The sequence below is a fragment of the Eriocheir sinensis genome, chromosome 5 (assembly GCF_024679095.1).
Source record: "Eriocheir sinensis breed Jianghai 21 chromosome 5, ASM2467909v1, whole genome shotgun sequence".
NCBI classification, from domain to species: Eukaryota; Metazoa; Arthropoda; class Malacostraca; order Decapoda; family Varunidae; genus Eriocheir; species Eriocheir sinensis.
The window spans coordinates 18,968,863-18,989,460 of record NC_066513.1 but is presented as its reverse complement, the minus strand read 5'-3'; the positions used below and the strand labels follow the sequence as shown (position 1 = coordinate 18,989,460).

Here is a 20,598-nt window from a genome sequence, read left to right as displayed (position 1 = left end):
GGCAGAAAAAATAGATAAAAAAGAAAAAAAGCCTACTGGTGTTGCTTCTGCAAATAGTGGACAGTGAGAGGATCCAAAAGAGAGGATCAGAATCATTTGGAGAGGTGTCTTAAGAGGTGTCTTGGAAGTACGGAAAGACACGGCATTCTTCATTTCGCACATCTCATGCAGTCACTCAGTTCCTTAGCTATTCTCCTCTGTACCATAGTTTCGAGTGTCTTTTCTCAGTCACTTTTCCTCTACATGATGCTGGTCACTTCACACATCTCCCAAGGTAGTCACTTGAGTTTCTTACCTACCCACCTCTTTACCATAGTTTCAAGTGTCTTTCCTCTATGTCAATCTTCTCTTACATAATGCTGATTGCTTCTTACATATCCCAAGGTTGTCACTGAGTCTTATCTGTCCTCTTCTTACCCTTAGATGCTTGGGCTGTCGAGGAGCAAGCTGAATGAGCGCTACCACAGTGTTGAGCGCTTGGTGAGTGAAACGTCGGGGATGGTTAACGGTCAGGAGATCAGCGCCCACGACCTCGACAACATGGAGTCTGTGTCCCAGCGTGGCGTCCCCAAGTCCCTCTCTGGCTCCAGGACGTGGAATAAATACGACTTGTTGGAGGAAAGGTGTGTGTGGGTCCCTGCTCTGGCATGTCCTTGGTCTTTGTTTTCTCTGTTATTTTTTTTTAGAATATTGAAAAAAACATTACTGATTGAGAGGGAATTATTGACAGATTAATGGATGCAATTAGTCATGGAAGGATTTGTTATATGAAAGAAAATACAACCCTCATAAGTGTCATGTTTAGATCAGTTTTTCTTCCAACATAAGAACATAAGGAGTCTGCAAGTGGTCGACTGTAATCAGAATTGTCCACATCAACTTTTTCTCCATATTACTGCTCTTTATCTTTTTTCTGGTTCAGTTCTTCACTTCAGAACTCCGACTAACAGTAATTAGATTTACCAAGGAGACAGAAAGTATGAGCGGAGTATGACGAGAGCTTGGTGTTATTGCTGTGCCATTGCGTTGCAGGAGTGCGGCAGACGAGGAGACCAAGACGGAGTACTCCCGAAGCTCCAGCCGCTACATCAAGGGAGGCCAGGCAGGGCGGCGGGGGCCCGGGGGAGGGTGGCACCAGTCAGCACGCGCCCAGCTGGAGCGGGAGTACATGAAGTCTTCTGCCATGTCGGACACCAGTGAGGCGCCCTCCCTAGGTAAGCCCTTTTATTATTTAGCCAGTTCTTATAGTGCTGGTGAGTTCCTTTTTTTCACAGTAAAGGAAGCAGCTCAGGGACAAAAAAAGAAATGTCCACAAATCACTGCTCAATTAAATGAAAACAGAAAGAGTGACCAGAAGGGAGTGTCAATTTCAGAAGGATTACATATCATACAACCAATTTCTGTAGTGCCAGAGAGTTCTTTTGGTTGACTGTCCTGCACCACATATCATTCAACCAATTCTTGTAGTGGTGGTGAGTTTCTTTGGTTGAGTCTCCCACACAATATATCATTCAACCAATTCCTGTAATGCCGGTGAGTTTTCTTGTTTGAGTCTCCCGCACAACTTTTCATACAGCCGATTTCTACAGTATTAATGAGTGTTCCTCCCTCCAGCCTCCCACGTGCGGCGGGTGAGGGTGCCATCCCAGGCCTCAGATGTGGACCAGTTCCTCGACGACCTGTTCATGCCCGTCCTCAACTCCCAGCTGGACGAACTCTCTGATGCTCGCTCTCTCGCCGCCTCCATCAAGGGCGGTGGCCACCCTGCACACCCACAGTCAACACCTGAGCTGGATGACCTAGATGACTCCATAGCCCTGGCCAGGTGAGTAAATGAAAACTTGAGGAAGGGAGTTGGCCAGCAGTTGCAAGGAATATGGTAATGTTTTCCTGTCTTGATTTTAAAGTCTGCATTCCTGTATGCTTTTTTTTCTGCTCTTTCTGTCTATCTGCAGAATTAATTACTTTAGGGTGATCATAATGAATTATAAAGATTGTTGACATTTTTGTTCCCAACGACCAATATACTGCCATTCTCTTCTTATTTCACAAGTTTCTCTTATTTTTCTCACTAGAAATGAACTTTGTTGTGAACATATTTTCATAACCAAAGTGATTAAATATTACTCTTTAAATTATTTTACAGGACTCGCCAGGGATCCTTCCGTCGGCAAAGTATGCTCCATGCCCTGCAGGATGTTGACCTGAACGAATCCCTCACAGCCCTGGCTGACACCCCGCTGCTAGCCCAGGCACTGAAGGGGGGAGGTCAGGGGGCAGCTGAGGTGGACACAGGAGCCCCGACCACCACTGCTGGGGCCACTTTCTACCCCAATGTGTCCATATCAGGAGCCCCAGGCTCCCCCCCACCTTTCAGCCCCCCAGGCACCTTACCTCTTTACTCTGCTGGAGGTGAGAACTGTTTGTCTGTAGTGAAATAGATATTAATTTCTGTGAATAATCACGTGCAAGATAGCTGGGCACAACATTAGCTTTTATTGTTAAATCTTCACTTCCAATAAAAATGTCATCTATATATTATGTAATCACCACTAAATTTCATAACCAGTGCCATCCTTATCCCAGGAATTCACTTGCCAGGGATGCCCACAACACCTCAGGCAGGTAACCTGAGTCCCACCCAAGTGGCAGTGCAGCAGCAGCATCTGCAGCGAGCCTTCCTGCAGTCTGCCGTGGCACAGAACATTCAGATCCAGCAGCACCTCATGGCACAGAACCAGGCGCTGCAGCAACTCCTCTCCCAGTCTGTTCCGGTAGGTGGCCACACATGCATGCACACACACGCACATCACTCCCGCACCCTCTAATGTTTTGTTGACAGGATAAGTTGGTCTTCATTGGGAAGATAGTTCAAGGTACATAATTATAAGAGTAGTAAACATATTGGTAAAAAGTTCATTTATATGGTATAGAAAAAAAATCCAGGCATTTCAACTGCACATATATTTTAATTGGGTAAGAAGATTTCTAGTTCAAACCATGGTGTGTTAATTATAAATAATAATACAAGTCGTGAAAGAGCTATATTCATTGCTGATGGTGTCTCAGGTGACAGCAGATACAGCAACTTAGGCATGGTCAAATGTAGCTTATTAATGTATCTTTCCAAATATAAGGAAATGAGACTTTGCATAGCTCACATAAACTGACGAGTTTTAAATGAGACTGTAGTGTGATCCTTGACCCTTCATTCTTATTTGTTCTGTCCTTCAGCGAGCCAGTTTAGTAGTGACATGAACTGCTTGTCCATAACAGTTGTTGCCTTGGCCATGCAGCATCAAAGCACTGTCTGTTTTTTTCTATGAAATCACTTTCTTAATGAAGCTTTCACATGGCTGATCAAAATTCAAACATGAATCACTGCCTTTTTTTAATGAAATGGCTTAAGCTTTTTCTTTTATAATCAAAAGTTACCCTTTATTTCTGTGCATGTTTAAGTTGTCATCTTTTATTGCATGATTATGTATCACAGATGCATTAGTCAAATCTTAGTTACAACAACTTCATACAGCATACAGAAAAAAAAGTACCAAACTCATGAAACTAAGAGTGTTCAAAACAAAATTTGATGAAATCATGTTTTTGACATGGTTGTGGACCTTCTTCCCTATCTCTCTGGATCAGACTCCTCTTCAGCCAGAGTTTGCCTGCCAGCACACACCTCAGCCATGGAGGGGGGCATGAGGGGCGGCACCCTGCAGCCACTCACTGGGGGAGAAGCTGCAGTGCCCACCCTCACTGCTCCCTACACATGGCTGAAGGCTGTTCTGCTGCAGGGTATTCTCTACCAGCCTCAGCCTCCCCAGGGCACAAAAGACCAGACTGATAGACTCAGCATTAAGGACTTTTTCCCAGTCATCACAGTGATGTATAGTCTCTGTACTCCCCAAAAGTAGGACATTCAGTTTGTTTTGAAAGCTTAGGAACACGGTGTATTGCCCTCATAACACACAGATGTTATTCAGTTCTATGTATGAAACCATCATGTGCAAAATGTTTCCATTTATTGTGTGTTTGCATACTTTACTTGTGTTTGTGAAATGTGAGTAGTGTTGGTTAGCTGGCCATTGAGAGTGATGTCATCTGCAGCACCTCGCTCAGTCTGCTCGAGGCATTAACCCCCAAGACGCCTTCCGCCTCGGTATGTTGGGTATGATGCCTCTCACTGGTATGCCTATGGCGCCACAAATTCCCATGGCCCAGGGGATGGCCATGGCTGGTATGACACCTATGGCAGCAAATATCTCCATGGCTGCTGGTATGCCTCTGGCTCCTGGTATGTCTATGATGCCTGGTGGGGTGCCTCTCACACCCACCATGCCTGTTGGGGTGATGCCCCAGGCCAGCACTGCCACAACAGGCCAGGGGGAGGTGTCAGGGGTGGCTCAGGGCACGTCAGGTGGCAGGGTTCACTACCAGGTGGGGGGAGACACGTACTCCCTCCCTCAGAGACGCCCCACCTCCACTGCCACCACCACCACCACCACCACAACCACCATCACCAACAACAGCAACAACAAGGTACCACAGCTAGGGGTGGCTTGGCTGTCCTGGAGGTGGGCAGCTTCAGCTTCAGTAGGTCAGCTTGTAGCTTCCAATACTTAACCTAGTGTTGCCTTACTCACCCTAGAAGTGCTAGGGGAGAGCACACACATGGAACAACTAACACACGAGTTACAGGCATTTCCAGAAAGCTTGAGATCATGCCATAGCTTTCTGGAGGTAAAACACATCAGATTATAATAACACTTTTCTGGAAACTACCTGAAGGATTGTTGAGCCCCATGGTACTGCGGCTGTGGCTCAGGGTTACTCACACACCGACTGGGACTCCTTGAGGCTAGTGACTTGTAGACCACTGTACCTTTATCTGTGATGCCTTGACACTTCTCAAAACTTCCTCTGAGTTCAATTGCTGCAGCAACAAAATATCTAGCTTTCTCCTTCCATGCATAGTCCTTGCATAAAGTAGTTGCTGTAGAAACTTAAGTCTCATACGTATCTCTTCACTCCATCTTGATAATCGCAGATGTTCTAAGCTAATTATCCACTTCACATTATTGGCTACCATAGAAAAGCAAAAGTGACATGATCTGTGCTTCTAGACCGACTCATGACTTGCTCTGACCTCCATCACCGCCTCCACCACCACCACACTTGGGGCATGTGTGGTGGTGCTGCTGGTTTGGACTTGATTGAATTTGCAGTGTTTTTGTTCCTCTTGGGTTTCCTGCTTCCCTCCAAGGCACCTGAGGGTTTCCTCAACGACTCTCGTACATATGATGGAAATTTTCCATGGGAGTGTTCTGTCACCTCACTCAAGCTGTACATATCTTACTCAAGCTGAAGAGGGAAGGTTGCCCATTGCTGCTGTTTTTGTGATGCTTTTGTAAATTTCCTATTTTGTAAATAATTATATTTTTCATTGTTGTTACTTGTTAGTTATTAGTTATCAATTTTACTGATTTTACTTCCTCAAAAGTCAGATGTTATAGAAGTGAAATAATTAAAGTCTAATCTGGTTGCCAGGAGTATAGTTTGGATTCAGTGATTACTCATCATAACAGCATAGAAAAAGAACACAGTTGAGGGGCCAGCCGGTCAAAAAAGACAAAAATCGGTCAAAAATGAAAATCTGAGAAAAAAATTCCTCAGCTGCATGTGGCCTTTGAGAAACTAATGACTGAACATGAAGACATATCTTTTTATGTATCATTACAAATAAATGAAAGGATAAATGCCATAATATCACTTTGCTATGTTTGAATGTCACTCATTCAAAACTTTACCTGGCCGTATCTCAAAATGTATGTTTTGTACATTTGAATTTCAATTTCTCCACCATTTTTTGACCGATTTCGATGAAACCAACACCAAGACCATGCCTAGACTTGTAGGAATCAAACTATAGCGAGTTTTGTCTCATATATGAAGTGACTGAATTATGGTGAATATATGTCTGAATTTTTAGGGGGAAATTATTACCATGAAAATGAAAATTTATATTTTGCAAACTAATGATTATTGATGCAATACCTCACTATACTTTCATTGGTCTAAACATGGTTCTTTTAGTATAGTAATTGCTCCCATGTAGAGCAACTATTATGGCAGAAATAGCCTTTTCAAGAAAACTAAAAAATTTCCAAAAAATTGTCATTTAAAAAAATGGAAAGGTGATAGATTGCTTTTTTTGGGCTAAATCTTTTGTGTAGGGTGTCCCTTACGTCTGGTATATAAATCACGACAATAATCCATTGAATAAAGAAAAAAAGGTAAAAAATGGCTGGCCCCCTTATGTAGAATATCAAGCAAATTCATATGAAAATAAACCTTCATAAATGTTACAAAGTTTGTACTAAATATAAATCACTAGCTGAAACTTTAGATTAATATCACTGCTATAATCACTGCTGTGATTATCATCACCATCACCAAGATGCATTCATATTTCATCTCCCAGATAACCCAAGTAAATATTATCCAGCACCTTTTCTACCTTGTGAGTCTCCCTTGAATCAAGAACAAACTCACATCTGAAGAATCAACCTTGAGCCACCTGTTGCATCACTTTACATCTGCATAAGTTGTTGCATCAAGTGACTTGTGGTGTTGATGTGTTGTTGCATTGTCTGACTTTGTTGTGGTGCACAGGTGTCCTTCCAAGAGCCGGAGCAGAGTGAACTGTGGAGCACCGAGAAGGCTGCAGCGGGAGGTGCCGAGGGAGGGGCCGAGGGAGGTGCCGGGAGTGATCAGCGGTTTATGGGTGGAGCACCTCTGTCGCCTCCCCCTCCGCTGGTCATGCCTGGTACCATGATGGCCTCTCCCCCCATGTTCTCCCAGGCTGCTGCTCTCTCCTCTCCCATCGCTGAGCAGACACAGAAGAAACACTCAAATGCCTCTGATGATGCCAAGGTGAGGCTCTTGCATTACTCTGAGCCTCTTTTAGCACAGCTTCCACTAACACTTGTGGCTCCCTCCCCATAGATGGAGTGATGTATAACCATTTAGTTATGTTACTCAGAATTAACCCTTTTTCTCTTATAGATGCATATCATATTAGTAAGCTTAAGTCAATTTTTGTGTGAATATTACATTATGTGCCACACGAGGGAAATTGTAGTGCATATTTTGTTTACAAGTGCACTTAAGCTTTATTCTGAGCTTCCAAATGAACTTGAGCACAAGTAGGTGTAGTACCAGAGCTGAATTTTCAAGATACTCATTTTTGTCAGATTTTTCTTAGTTGGTTATTAGGTACTAGAAGCAACATTGTTCATAGCTAGTGGCCTCAAAGTGTGGTTTGGCTGACTGGAGAGTTGCTGCTTCAGTTGCTTTAGTTTTTTGTGCCTTCATCAGTACTGGTGCTTTATGTAGAGCATTATAAATGTGGGCTTCATCCATCACACCACCATGGCAGGCATTGCTTACAGTAGAGCTCATGCCTCCACATGCCATATAGCCACACTATCACTGCACCAGCATGCCACCATCACCCTCTCTCGTCTGCCAGATGCTGCACGACTATAGCATGGTGCAGCCTTCCAGTGGACAGCCCCACGGCCAGCTGCTAAGCCCCACTGAGTCCCCCTGGGGTGGTGTGGTGCCCCCTCCTCCCCCCATGCCCACACATCTCAACCCTGAGGTGAGTGTCATGACTCAGTAGAAGGAAGTTTAGGAGTGGGAAGGATGGATATTTTTCTTTTACCATCCTATAGCTCATTTTTTGTCACCTAAGCCACTTTTGTACAACTACTTAGATGTTTGTGGCTGTAGGTGAGTACAACCCTGTCTGCATCACAGGCCAGCAGTAAATTCAACCAAAACAATGATTACAAACAATATGATTGCATAATTTAAACTTCTGATGTTTTTCACTTCTTGTTTCTTTCCTGTCTTCCTTTTGAGGTGCATTTTGTGTCACTAGAGGTGGCAGATTGCAGCACCTATAAAATTATCATTCTAATCCAGAGAACATTACACTTTTATCAGTCGCTAGCTTTTTCATTTGTCATCCTCCTGTCATTCCTCCCTGAAGTGCATTTCTTGTCACAGGAGATGGCGGCTGGCGGGTTCATGGACCCATATCAGCGTGCCAAGACAGTCAGGATCGGCAAGTGGCGATGGCCACCCCCCAAGGGAGAGGAGGACCCCAACGACTCCTTCCTCCAGTTTAAGATCCGTCAGCAGTCTAAGAGAATGTCCAAACAACATGATGGCAGGGTGCGTGTTGTGCTTATATTACTACTTGGATTTTTTATTTGAAATGGAAAAAAGATATATTAAATGTTGTAAAATTAGTCAATCTAGTATAACATTAACACACTTCCACCTCTTCTCAGGACGGGCAGCTAAGGCAGAACAGTCAAGAAAGCTTCACAATTGAGTGGGAAGAGTTTGAGGTGGGCGGCCCCAACACCAGCAGCAGCGCTGAGCCGTCCCCCCGCAAAGAGAGTTCACACCAGCACATGACCCAGCACCAGCAGTCATCCCAGCACACCGCACACCAGTCCTCTCAGCATTACAGTCACCAGTCATCTCAGCACGCCTCACACCAGTTCTCCCAACACATGAGTCATCAGTCACAGCACTCGGCCCATCAGTCATCCCAGCAACACACACACCAAACCAACGGCCATGCTCACAACACCTCAAAGGACAAGATTGATGGCAAGGAGAAGGGGGCTAGGAAACGAAGGGACTCGTGGGGTAATCCTGTTGATGATGGGAAGAGTAAGGAAGGAATCGGCAAACTCAAGATCTCCAGGGAAATGAGAGAGAAGCTGGAGGCCGTCACCTCCTCCCACCCCTCAAGGTGAAATTTTTTGTCTTTAATTTGAGTGATTGGTGTGTTTTTTAATATACTGAATGGCAATCCTAATTTTCTTTGTGTGTACATTAAATTTGCTTACAATTCAGTGTATATTTACATTCACTAAAGCTCCTACTGATTGAAAATTTTCAGGTTGCTTTAGTCTTTTCTTATTTTCTCAGGTTTACAATTATGCATTATTGTTAACTGAAGATCATGACTTATTTTGTATCGTTTCCCTGTGATGCAGAACTCAGAAAGGCCCGGTGATGGCAGCAGCACAGCAGCAGCAGAAGCAGCAGCGTGGCATCAAGAAGCTGGAGGCTCACCGACGCAACCTTCTGCAGCACCAGCTTGAAGGGGACAAGTGGGGGGACACCGTCAACTCGGTGAAGATGCTTAAACCTGAGAAGGGCGGCTCTGTGCCCCCTCCTCCCCCCGTGGCCCCAGCTAACATGTTCCTTAGTCGCCGCCCTCCTTCCCCAACCCAGTCTCTGTCCTCCCAAGAGAGTACCCCAGTCATTCCCCAGCCTCGGTCACCTCCCCCGCCCATCCAGCCGCCCTTCCGCTCAGGTGTTGCCCATGACTTTGACTCTGGCTCTGAGCGGCGACAGTCTGTGTCCACGATGCACACCGAGAAAACAGAACACTTTGAACGTAAGTCTTTCAGTGTTGCTTAATGCTCACCTGTCTCTTCATATGGCGCAGTTTTCTGACACTTTTTCATGGGCTCTTAATCTATTTTGTCTCTTTATTGTCCCTTCCTTCATTTCTTTCTTTCATTCTTCTCTCCCACACTATCCTTCCCTGTCTTATCTCTTCCTCAACACCTTTTCCCCTGCTTTTTTTGTTTTATTTTTACTTGTCTTCGTATCTTTTATTTCTGATATCTTCTAAACAAACATTTTTTCATGTTATCAATGTGTTAAAGTTCATTGACTGACAAATTTTGCCACCCTGTACTCTAGCATTACTAACTAGTTGCTCTGTTGTCATTGTGTGCAGTGGAGGAGTCTTCAGAGTTCCTCCCATCGGTGGACAGCGCGCCGGTGCTCATTGATGAGGAGCTGGAGAAGAGGTCATACGAGGGACTCAAGACTCACCTACTGCCGGCCCCTCACACCGCCCACCTCACCTACACACGCCACCCCTGGTCCCTCGCCCTCAGGAAAGAGGTGAAGACTTAGGGCATTTAATCTTCTGTTGTGTCATACTTCATCTTACTGTACCTCACATGCTAAGTGCACATTGTCAGAAAACATATCCCAGCAGTACGATTGTTATAGCTTTCAGTCTAATGGGACTTAAAGGGGTAATGTGGGATCTCCTGTGATTCATTTTTTTCTACTGAAGAGCTCAAAGTGTAGGAAACAAAACAGATAGAATGGAAATAAAAAAAGATTTGGGTATTTTGAGATTACTAGACAAGAATCAATGCTCCACTTTATCTTTTTTATCACTTCTCTTCTCCCTCACTTATTCCCTTCATTATTCTCTCCCTCACTATCTCTATTTCACCTCTTCTCCTTCTCCATCACCTTTTTTCTTGCTTATTTTACATGTCGTACTATTTTTCACTTCATCCTCTTAATATGTCTTTACTATTCTCACTTCTGCCTCTTCCCCATCCTTTCCTCCATTATCTCTTCCCCCTGCCATCTCTCCCTCATTACCCTCCTATTTCCCTCCATTTCTTCACCACCACATCTTCCCGCTGCAGCTGTTTGCCCCAGGGGAGGTGCTGCATGGGGAGGCACTGCACCTGGTCTTCTGCCAAGTGGTGCTGGACGTCTACAGCGGCACCACACCGAGGATCACCGCAGAGCAGAGGGCACAAATGAGGAAGGTGAGTCAGGGTGCTCCCCGAGAGTCAGGTGATGTTCTTTTTTTGAGTATTTTTAACTGGTGTTCTTTGGAGTTATGTTCTGTAGTGTATTGAGGGTATTATACTGTGCTCTATAATGGGGTGTGCTTTCTCAATAATTTCTTGTTTTTCTTGTTATTGTACTTTGAGTATTTGTTTGTAGTTTCCCCAGTTATATTTTTTTCATTGTCCTTCTACAGTGTCCTAAGCTTGATGTACTGTCCCATATTCCTGAATCCTCTAGTTTTATAAGTATACCAGTGTCTATGAAGTATTTAACTTTTAAAAGATGCAAATTAAATAAGGGCAAAGAGAAATTTAACTTGGTATTTCACATTGATTTAATATGTGTACAAAGTTTTTTTATGGTGTCCCAAATTAAGTGGATGAATTGTCAGAACTCTCTTAATTAATTATTATTGCTACAAGCCCACAACTTACTCCCTCCTTTCCTTCCCCTTGACAGATGCTGGATAACCGAGGCATCACCCCCAACAACACCTTCTCCCCACACCACAAGAGCTCACTCAAGAGGGAAATTATTGAGCTTGCGAAGACCTGGCCGCTTTACTTTGCTGCCATCTTCCCTGTGACTGTGAGTAGTGCAAGTGTTGTGTGTTTTATTGCTGTGCTTGTTGAGGTTACTGAGTGTGGTGTTGATTGAGGGGATGCAATGTTAGATCATATGAGAAGGAGGAAGAGTGGAATAATGAAAAGAATGGACTATACAAAGATGAAGACTTGATGAAAGAACCAGGTGGAGACAATTCTTCCATAGAGTTCAACATAGATGGAGTTTAAAGGAGCAGTCAAGAGTATTGAGAAGATGGAATGGAACCTGAACTCTGGTCATATTACTGAATGGACATCCTGATTAACCCGGTAGCCAAATTTGTGGCTTTACCGTGTAGCAGCGACGGGCCAAATTTGTGCCATGATATAAACCCCCCAAAATAGATGATGCATAAACTGATCACAAATGCTTTGGTATATATTATGAAATGGTTTGTGTGAGTGATGATTTTTTCTCATTTTTCTCGCTTAGAGGGACCATTAAGAAACATGATCCCCGCTGCTACCGGGTTAAATAGTATTTGTCGTGTTACTAATGTAGAGTCAGACAAAATTCTTGGGTTTGGCTTTAATTGGATATTTTAATAATTATTGCTTGTGTTTTTCTGGTGCAGGGCTCACGGAAGACTGGGGAGGTTGAGATGCTTGCTGTGTCTCATTCTGGGGTGAAGCTGCTCAGGAAGGAACACGGGCACCACCTCACCATCCTCAGCTCCTACAAGTAAGCAACATTTTTTTCATCTCTTTAGGTTAGGGATGCTTACCATATACTTTATTTTATACACTACTGCAGAGTAATCAGGCTGTCTCCATCACCCTACACCATCCTTGCTCTCTTCTCTTCATAGGATTCCTGTCCTGTGTCTTTATTTTTCTCCTTACCCTTGTTTTATTCTGACAGTCTACCCCATCTTACATCCATCTGTCTCATCATAGTGTCCCCATCCTCTCCTTTAACTCATGTCTCCCTCCTCTCCATCACTTAACTGTTGCTTGTCTTATTTTTCTCCATTGACTAACTTATGTCTTGTTTTTTCTTTCTCCAGTCGTGTAGAGGAGGCTGAGTGTGGCCGCTCTGGGTCCCTGAAGCTGGTTGTGGGCAGCGGGTCGAGTGCCGGCACCAGGGTCATCCTTCACACCCCCAGAGCCAAGCAGATCGCCGCGCTCCTCACCAAGTACCTCAGCATCGAGACTCCGGTGAGTACTGTTCCGCTTGTTTGGGTTTTTGTGTTGCTTTTTCATTCATGTCTTCATGTCCTTCATGATTAATTGATTCTGTACTTTTGTTGTTATACAAAAAATCAACAAAGGAAAATGGAGTTACTTACGGTATATCCCATCTCAAAGCTCTATTAAGAGATACACTGACTTTCCAAATGTATCAGAAATAGAAATGCAGATTCAGTGCTTCAGAATAAAAAGAAAGAAGAGTTTTGTGTGATGATGTGGCTCATGTGCTGAATTTACATGTTCCTTATATTTATGCTTGTGTTCAGGGCCTGGTTTAATTAATGAACCTTTGGCCTAACATTGGCACTTAGCCTATCAGCTAATATAAAGGTATTGTTTGGGGCACATGCTAAGCTGCACGTGACCTCGGTGCTCAGCTGCATACCGGTGTCCCTTGAGTCGGTGGGGGGTAAGAACACACTACCCTGGGACACAGGGCAAGAGTACCACCCAGGTTACCACAGTCTAGCTTCCCCAAGTAGGCTACCCATTTATTGACCTGCCAGAAAGGGAGGATGAAAGGGAGGATGAACAACTGGGTGAGCTGGATGGTGACAGCCCGGGGTCAGGATCGAGCCTAGACTCATTGGTTCTTAGCAAGCCCTGCAAACCTTTACATCAGTGAGGCGTGCCTATCAGGGGCCGCCACAAATGCAGAAAGCTAGTCTTCCTGCGACTTCAAATTCAGTTATCTGTAATATTATGCTGTATGGGGAATATTGTCAATGGCGAAGCGGTTATGCTTTGACTCATGTCATTGTGTGTATAAGTTCTAGGTGATAATGTTGCCTTGTGATCGCGCGCGACTGTGTGTGTGTGTGTGTGTGTGTGTGTGTGTGTGTGTCAAGGTGTTTTTCAGGCATATGTCAGTCTCCTCGAGGGAACATATTTACGCCGTATGATGATAATGACGGGCGGCGTGAACTGCGGTGTTTGTTTGGTGATGGATAAGTGCTTGCCTGGGGGGGGAGGGAGGGAAGGGAAGGGAAGGGGGGGGTTCAAGGTGGTGCAGCGGCGGCAGTGATTTACACCTACCAGGGAGAGTGCTTGCATTGTCTCGTGTTCTAGTCGTGTTGAGGTGGAACTGAGTCGTTTGTTGTTCGTGACTGGTACCGCGTAACAAAGAGGAATTCGGTGTTTGTTTAACGGGTGTTTTTATTGTTCTATGTGCAGGGGTGAGGTAATGTCATAATGATTCCTTTGTACGCCCTTGTGTCAGGTAAGATGAGCTCATAATATGGTAATTAAACACACACACACACACACACACACACACACACACGCCACGGGGTATTACTGATTGCTCCATGGATTGTAACTTACGACAAGGAACGATCATGTGTGTGTGTGTGTGTGTGTGTGTGTGTGTCATCGCTCATATCATCGCGTGGGAATCCGGGAGTTAATTTTCAGGTGAACTTCCTCTCATTACCTGTGGGTGGACGAGACGGGGTTCAGGTGCTTCGGGTTCAGGGTTCAGTGCTCGGCTTTGAAGCTTCGAGACGAGCGACACGGCGTAAGAAGCGTTAGGTTATTTTATGTGGGAAAGCGATGATGTTAGGAGGAGCAGTACTGACAGAGAGAGAGAGAGAGAGAGAGAGAGAGAGAGAGAGAGAGAGAGAGAGAGAGAGAGAGAGAGAGAGAGTAATTAAGATAAGTGAGGAAGGACGCAGGAAGGGAGAGACTGAGAGAATGAGATATTAAGGGATGGAGAGAAAGAGACTAAGGATGGAGGAATGGAGGGAGTGGTGATGGTGTTCTCCTCCTCCTTTTGTTAAGCGTGGGAGGAGCACAACGGGGAGTGGAGGAGGTGGAGGAGAGGAGGGAGTAGGAGATGGAGGGAGGGAGGGAGGTGGAGGGAATGATACTGCCACCGGAAGCTATGAATTTCCACCTCCACTAACTCCCTGTATCCTCCTCCTCCTTCTCCTTGTGTTCCTCTTGTCCTTGTAGATACTAATATTGTAGGTTTGTTTTCCTTCCTTCGCTCTGATTCTTTCCCTCTTTCTCGTTATTCTTTCTTTTGCTTTTTTTTCCATCCTTCACTCTTTATTCCTTCCCTCTTTCGTTCTTTCTTTTCCTTCCTTTCCTCGCTCTTTATTCCTTCTTCCGATTATTAGTCTTCCCTCGTCTGTTCATTGTTCTTCTCTTCTCTTTATTCTCTCCCTCCTTCGCTCTTTACTCTTTCCCCAGTTTCCCTCATGATTTACTTTCACTTCAATTTAATTGGTTCTTACGGGTGTTTTGTATCTTGTGATTTTTCAAAGTTTTGTATCAGGTTATTTTATTTTTCCGTTATTTTGTTTGTTTTTAAGCCGATCTTGTTAGTAGGTATTGAACTCGTGAGTCGCATTGCATTGTATCTAAGGTTACGTAGCTACTTGGTCATCTTTCTCCGTTCTGGCATTTATACAGCACCTCCACTTTTTCATCTCCACTTCAACTTCACTTTTTTATCCACTTCAACTCCACTTTTCGTCTCCACTTTTTTTTTTTTATCTCCACTTCAACTCCACTTTTCGTCTCCACTTCTTCATCTCTACTTTTTCAGCACCTTCACTTCATCCTCTATTTTCTTCAATGTCCTCTCCTTTCTTGTCTTTTTCCCCTTCCAATTTCTCCAAGTTCTCTCGTTTCCATCATCGTCGTCCTGTCTTATTCTTCATCACTATCTTCCTCTTCCTCTTCCTCATTTTTCTCTGTTACTTTTCTTTCCCTCCTCGTCATTCTCTTGTATTAGTCACTCTCTCTCCCCCTTCCACCACAACCTTGATCCTCACCTTCTCTCCCCCGTCAGGCCGTTAGTGTCCCTGCTCTCATCAGCCGCAGGAAACGAACTTCACCTTTGCTTTTTTTTTCTATCCTTCCCTCTTTCGTTCTTTCTTTTTTTTTTTCCTTTCCTCGCACTTTATTCTCTCCTTCTTCCGATTTTTATTCTTTCCTTCTCTGTTCATTGTTCTTCCCTGTTCGTCCTCGCGTGTCCTCTCCCCTCCCACTCCCCTCGTGACGTCACACTGATCGGACGGGACAATATTACACCTTTCTTTGCGGTATAGGAGTCACTGATCAGATCCGTATTCCCAGACATTTCAGAGCTTACTCATCCACATCTGATAAGGTTTTCGAAGAGGTTGTGAGTATTTCCATGGGTAGTTTTATGAGTCTCGTGGTAGTTTGACAAGGCCTTTGCACCATGAACACGAAAAACACTCATGAGAGAGAATCCAAGTGATCTTTGTGGCCTTTGGAAATATTGGTTGTCAGACGAAAGGCAAGGCTGTAATGTGTTTATAGAAAAGAATACCTGCAGTACGGTACCTTCCATAGAGAATGATGCTTCACTATGAGAGCTTAGTGACAAAGGTTTCTTATGTTCCGCTATTGAAAGGAAAAAAGAAAGTTCCTCTATTTTTTTATACTTCTATCTTTTTTTTTTTTTGTGTGTGTGTGTTCAGTATTTCCGCCAAGACGTTTCGTAAGGTTGAGTGAGTTGAGTTTCCTTTTTTTTCAACTTCTTGTTCTGGACGATCTCATTTTGTGGAGACGATTTTTCTTTTTTATTTTATTTTTATTTTCGAAAACGTGACAAAACCAGTCATTGTCCATGTCCAGACTTACAATTTTATTTTTTTCTCTCATTTTATGTTTCCCGTGTCGTGTTGTATATCCTGAAGTGACTCGTCTGGGTAAAAATGTCTCGTCATCTTGAAAGATCGCTTGAATTTGATTAATATTGAAAACTTCAGTATTTTTAATTATTCATGAACCCTACTCGTCTAAACAAATCAAGACTTTCCTTTCCTTGCTCCAGTGTCCTGATTCCGTCAATCTTCTTATCTCATTGTTTTCTGTTCTCATTTTCTAGCGCACCCTAAATGATGACGCTGCTGCCACACTTAATCATTGCACTTTGTTGCTTTTCCGGTCCCACCTGCTGTGTCATGCTACTACTACTACAACTACTACTACTACTACCACTACTACTACTACTACTACTACTACTACTACTACTACTACTACTACTACTTCGCTTCCAACCTTTCTTTCTAGCCTTTCAAGCCACGCCAAGAATCTTACAAACCTTAACTCCACAAACAGATCTTTTCCACCCTTCCCACGCTATATAGTTCATTGCTTGATCCTAAACGCTTCAGACCTACGTAAACCGCTCCCCTTTCAAATAGAACCATGTGCCCAAGTAACCTACACCCCACCAATATAAGCCTTTCCACACTTCCCACGAAAAAAAATTGCTGTTCAGATTGATCACAGTGCATTATTTTAAGTGCTAAGATCCTCACCCTTACAATCAACTCTTAACCCTATCTCGAACTTTAGGGTTACGAAAGCTTTTCCAACAATTCGTGGCTCAGATCTATTCCAGCGTGAGATTGCAAGCGCTTCAAGTTCCTCGCCCGTACAACCATCTCGTAAACCTAACTCAAACTTTACGAACCGAAGCCTTTCCACGGTAAAGCTCCGATCCATCTCAGCGCAAGATCCTAAGCGCCTAAGATCCTAATGTGTTTGTCTTACGTTAGAGAGGAATGAGAAGAGGAGGAGGAGGAAGAAGAGGATGAAGGAGAAAAGAAATAGAGATACAAGCCCCCCCAAAAAATAAGCTCTGACGGGACAAATAATCGCCTACAACTTCTCTTCCTCCTCCTCGCTCTTCAAAATGGCTCGTAAACCTAACTCATGCTTACGAACCGAAGCCTTTCCACGCTTGGCTTTTCCCGCCTTCCCGCCAACGCGTCGGCCGCCGCCTCGCCTCTGGTCCAGCGCCTCCACGAAGACGCTCCGCAGTTCTCACGCCGCGGAAGTCTGCCATTATGGGCCGCGCGGTGCAGCTTCCGGCCTCCTCCTTCTTTTCCTTGTCCTTCTTCTCCTTCTCCTGCTTATCCTCCTTCTGCTCCTCCTTCTTTTCCTTGTCCTTCTTCTCCTTCTCCTGCTTATCCTCCTTCTGCTCCTCCTCCTTTTCCTTGTCCTTCTTCTCCTTCTCCTCCTGCTTATCCTCCTTTTGCTCCTACTTCTCATTTTTCCCCTGATCTTCCTTCTCCTCCTCCTTGCACCTCCTTCCCCTTGTCTTCCTCTTTTTTTTTCTCTTTCTCCTTTTCCTGCTCCTTCTCTTGTGCATCATTCTCCTCCCACTCCTCCTCCTGCTCTTTCTCCTTAGTTTCCAATCTTATTTTTATTTTCCCTTTTCCCTTTTTATATTATCTTTCCCGTTTCCTTCGTGTTATAATTGGTTTCGGTCTCAGTACTGGAGTTTCGTTTGATTTTCCTTTTTTCTTTCCTTATTTATCGGTGTAGTAATGTGTTTGTCTCGCGTTAGAAAGAGAGGAATAACAGGAATAAGAGGAGGAGGAGGAGGGAGAAGAAATTGAGATGCAGGACCAAAAGCAAAAAAAGGCGCTGACAGGACAAATAATCGCTTACTGACCTCCTCTTCCTCCTCCTCATCCTCCACCTACCTCCACACATTCTCCTCCTCCACCTACCTCCACATCCTCCTCCACCAACCCGTTTCCTCCACCAACTCCTCCTCTTTCCTACTCCGCCTACTCCCTCTCGCCCATATCCTCGTCCATCAAACCATAACAATCAGTTCCCAGCCAAACACTTGACGCATGGGAGGGAGACACACGTAGATCGAGGGTGGATAACGGGCGAGCGAGTGAGTGAGAGTACACGAGTGAGTGAGCGAGTGAGCAAGGACCATCTTCACACTTTCACACCTGCTTCGAAAAGGCCTCAGGAGCTTCGAACCCTTTTACCTGAGATACGGAAGGCCTCTCACCTGCCGCAAGGGACCCAGTACACCTTGATTCCATAGCTGTGAAGGGTGTCCGTCTACCTGCGCCATAGTTAGACGTGGGTGTTGAAAATAATGGCGCTGGAGATTGCTACGGGGTGGAATTACGATTTTGACTACAATGAGGTGAGTCCTGGTGATGATAATGGTGCCGGTGGTTGGTAATGATGGTGATGATATTGGTGCTGGTGGTTGGTGGTAATGGTAATGGTCGTGATGATGGTAATGGTGATGAAGATGGAGGTTCTAGCGGTCATCTTGCAAGCTTGGAAAATTGTCATATGGTCAGGGTCATGTTATTATGAAACCTGGCGCCAGAGAGAGAGAGAGAGAGAGAGGCAAGGGAAGCTCTAGTCCTTTCCATCGACACAAAAAAACAACAGCAATGGTAACATCCTCATTCTTTTATACCTCTAATTAACTTGTATCGTGACAGCATCAAGTTAGCCATTTCCTTATTTGACTTTCCGTATAAATCTTAACCAATCACTTATAACATTTAGATAAGGAAAGTATTATTGGCTACATCAATTTATAGCACTTAAGTAAAAAAATATGTATCGTCATTGATTTTCCCGTATAAGTATTATCAGTCATTTATAACGTTTTGATAAAGAAAGTATTACTGGCTTCATCGTTTTATCTCTGTGGGTAAAAAAAGTATCGGGAAAAAACATACCGAGTCATTAAGTTTCCCGTATAAATATTAACCATCATGTATAACGTTTAGATTAGGAAAGTATTATCGGCTCCATCCTTGTATCTCCTTGTGGGTAAAAAGTGAAGAATGTATCGAGAAAAAAATGCATCGAGAGAACGCTTTGTATCTGCCTAAAAGAACGACGTGACCGGAACTGCTGCCACACCGCGATCACTTCTTTGTCCGAGGCTCCGAGCAGGCAATCGTGGCCGTGGTGGTGATTGCCGTTGTTTTGAAAGTGGTCACAAGCGAGGGAAAGTGTTTGGGAAGCGGACGATTGGTGATGGGGGTGATGGTGGGTTGAGATGGTGGTGGTGAGGATAATAGAGCTTGGGTGATGGTGGCGGCGGTGATAATGGGGATAATAGTGGTTTGGGTGATGATGGTGGTGGTGGTGTTGGTGGTAGTGGTCATGATGGGGGTTTATAAGGGTTTGGGTGTTGGTGGTGAAGGTGGAAATGGAGGTGATGGTGATGGGGATAATGAGTGTTTTTGTGAAATACTTGTGGGGGAAATCTTTGTGGGTGTAAGAAGTATGAAACTGACAGATTGAGGTAGAAAAGGAAATCGACACGAAAATGCTTAAGAGTTGTTATTATTATTATTTTTTTTTACAGCAAAGGAGGCGGCTCAAGGGCAACAAAAAGTGTAAAAAAAAAGCCCACTACTCACCGCTCCCATAATAGACGAAAGTAAAGAGTTGCCAAAAGAGGTCAATTTCGGGTGGAGAGGTTTCTTGATACACTCGATAATGATAATAACAACCACCATCAATAATAATAATGATAATAATAATGATAATAATAATAACCAACAACATTTAGATAACACTGCCGAAAATAATAAATGCTGATAATAATGAACGTTTACCAATAACAAACACAAACCATTGAAAACTATATATATGATGAATGAAAACGAAGAGAAAAAAAAGAAGAAAACGACACACACGGTAATCACGAGACCACAGTAATCACGGCGAAACAGACGCAACAACAACATTCACTACATAATTCCTCCATCATTCCCCTCACCTGCATTCCCGTCCCATCGCTCCCCTTCACCTTGCTACCTCCATACGAAACAAACACACCGGCACGCGTTCACCAATCACCATCAGTCTGTACCGGAAAGCAGGAGGGAGAGCACACACGTCTCTCCTCTCCTCTCCTCGTGACTCTACCCCCATTCATATACCTTCGTCCCTCTCCCCACCGCGCGCGCTCTCTCACTCTTGTCTCGTGTTGCTCATAAGAAAGTCAGTGAGTGTAAGCAACTACGTGTGTGTGGTGTGTGTTCGACGGGGTATGAGTAATAGGAGTAATCGTGTGCAAAGTGATCGTGTTGTGTTTTGTTTATAGAAAGGGGGATGTGTATACGTTGTGGTTTGGTGATGTTGTGGACGTTATTTATCCTATCCTACAGAAATGAGTGGGAAAGAAAGTGTTGGTGTTTGGGCGTTTGTTTGTTTGTATTGTGTGAGATGGTCGGAAAGATGACAAGGAGAACAGTAGTGAAAAGAAGAAATGGTGACAAGAGTGAACGGTGATTGGGATATGATTTGTGAAGGCTCCCTGTATATA

General features: G+C 44.1%; 1 protein-coding gene across 6 annotated transcripts in view; it reads left to right on the top strand.

Annotated features, from left to right (window-relative positions):
• LOC126984786 (unconventional myosin-XV-like) overlaps positions 1–20,598 on the top strand; it is a 102,267-nt gene that overhangs the window by 66,337 nt on the left and 15,332 nt on the right. For 3 of the 6 annotated variants that reach the window (XM_050838902.1, XM_050838900.1, XM_050838898.1), the window contains 16 exons: positions 424–623; positions 1,033–1,214; positions 1,615–1,825; positions 2,147–2,412; positions 2,587–2,774; positions 4,111–4,542; positions 6,676–6,936; positions 7,535–7,666; positions 8,077–8,244; positions 8,364–8,836; positions 9,084–9,490; positions 9,839–10,008; positions 10,554–10,679; positions 11,164–11,292; positions 11,885–11,991; positions 12,317–12,467. In XM_050838902.1, coding sequence (XP_050694859.1) covers positions 424–623; positions 1,033–1,214; positions 1,615–1,825; positions 2,147–2,412; positions 2,587–2,774; positions 4,111–4,542; positions 6,676–6,936; positions 7,535–7,666; positions 8,077–8,244; positions 8,364–8,836; positions 9,084–9,490; positions 9,839–10,008; positions 10,554–10,679; positions 11,164–11,292; positions 11,885–11,991; positions 12,317–12,467 — 3,603 coding nt within the window. The remainder of the gene's footprint in view (positions 1–423; positions 624–1,032; positions 1,215–1,614; positions 1,826–2,146; positions 2,413–2,586; positions 2,775–4,110; positions 4,543–6,675; positions 6,937–7,534; positions 7,667–8,076; positions 8,245–8,363; positions 8,837–9,083; positions 9,491–9,838; positions 10,009–10,553; positions 10,680–11,163; positions 11,293–11,884; positions 11,992–12,316; positions 12,468–20,598) is intronic. The other 3 variants (XM_050838901.1, XM_050838899.1, XM_050838903.1) reach the window with 3 other exon arrangements.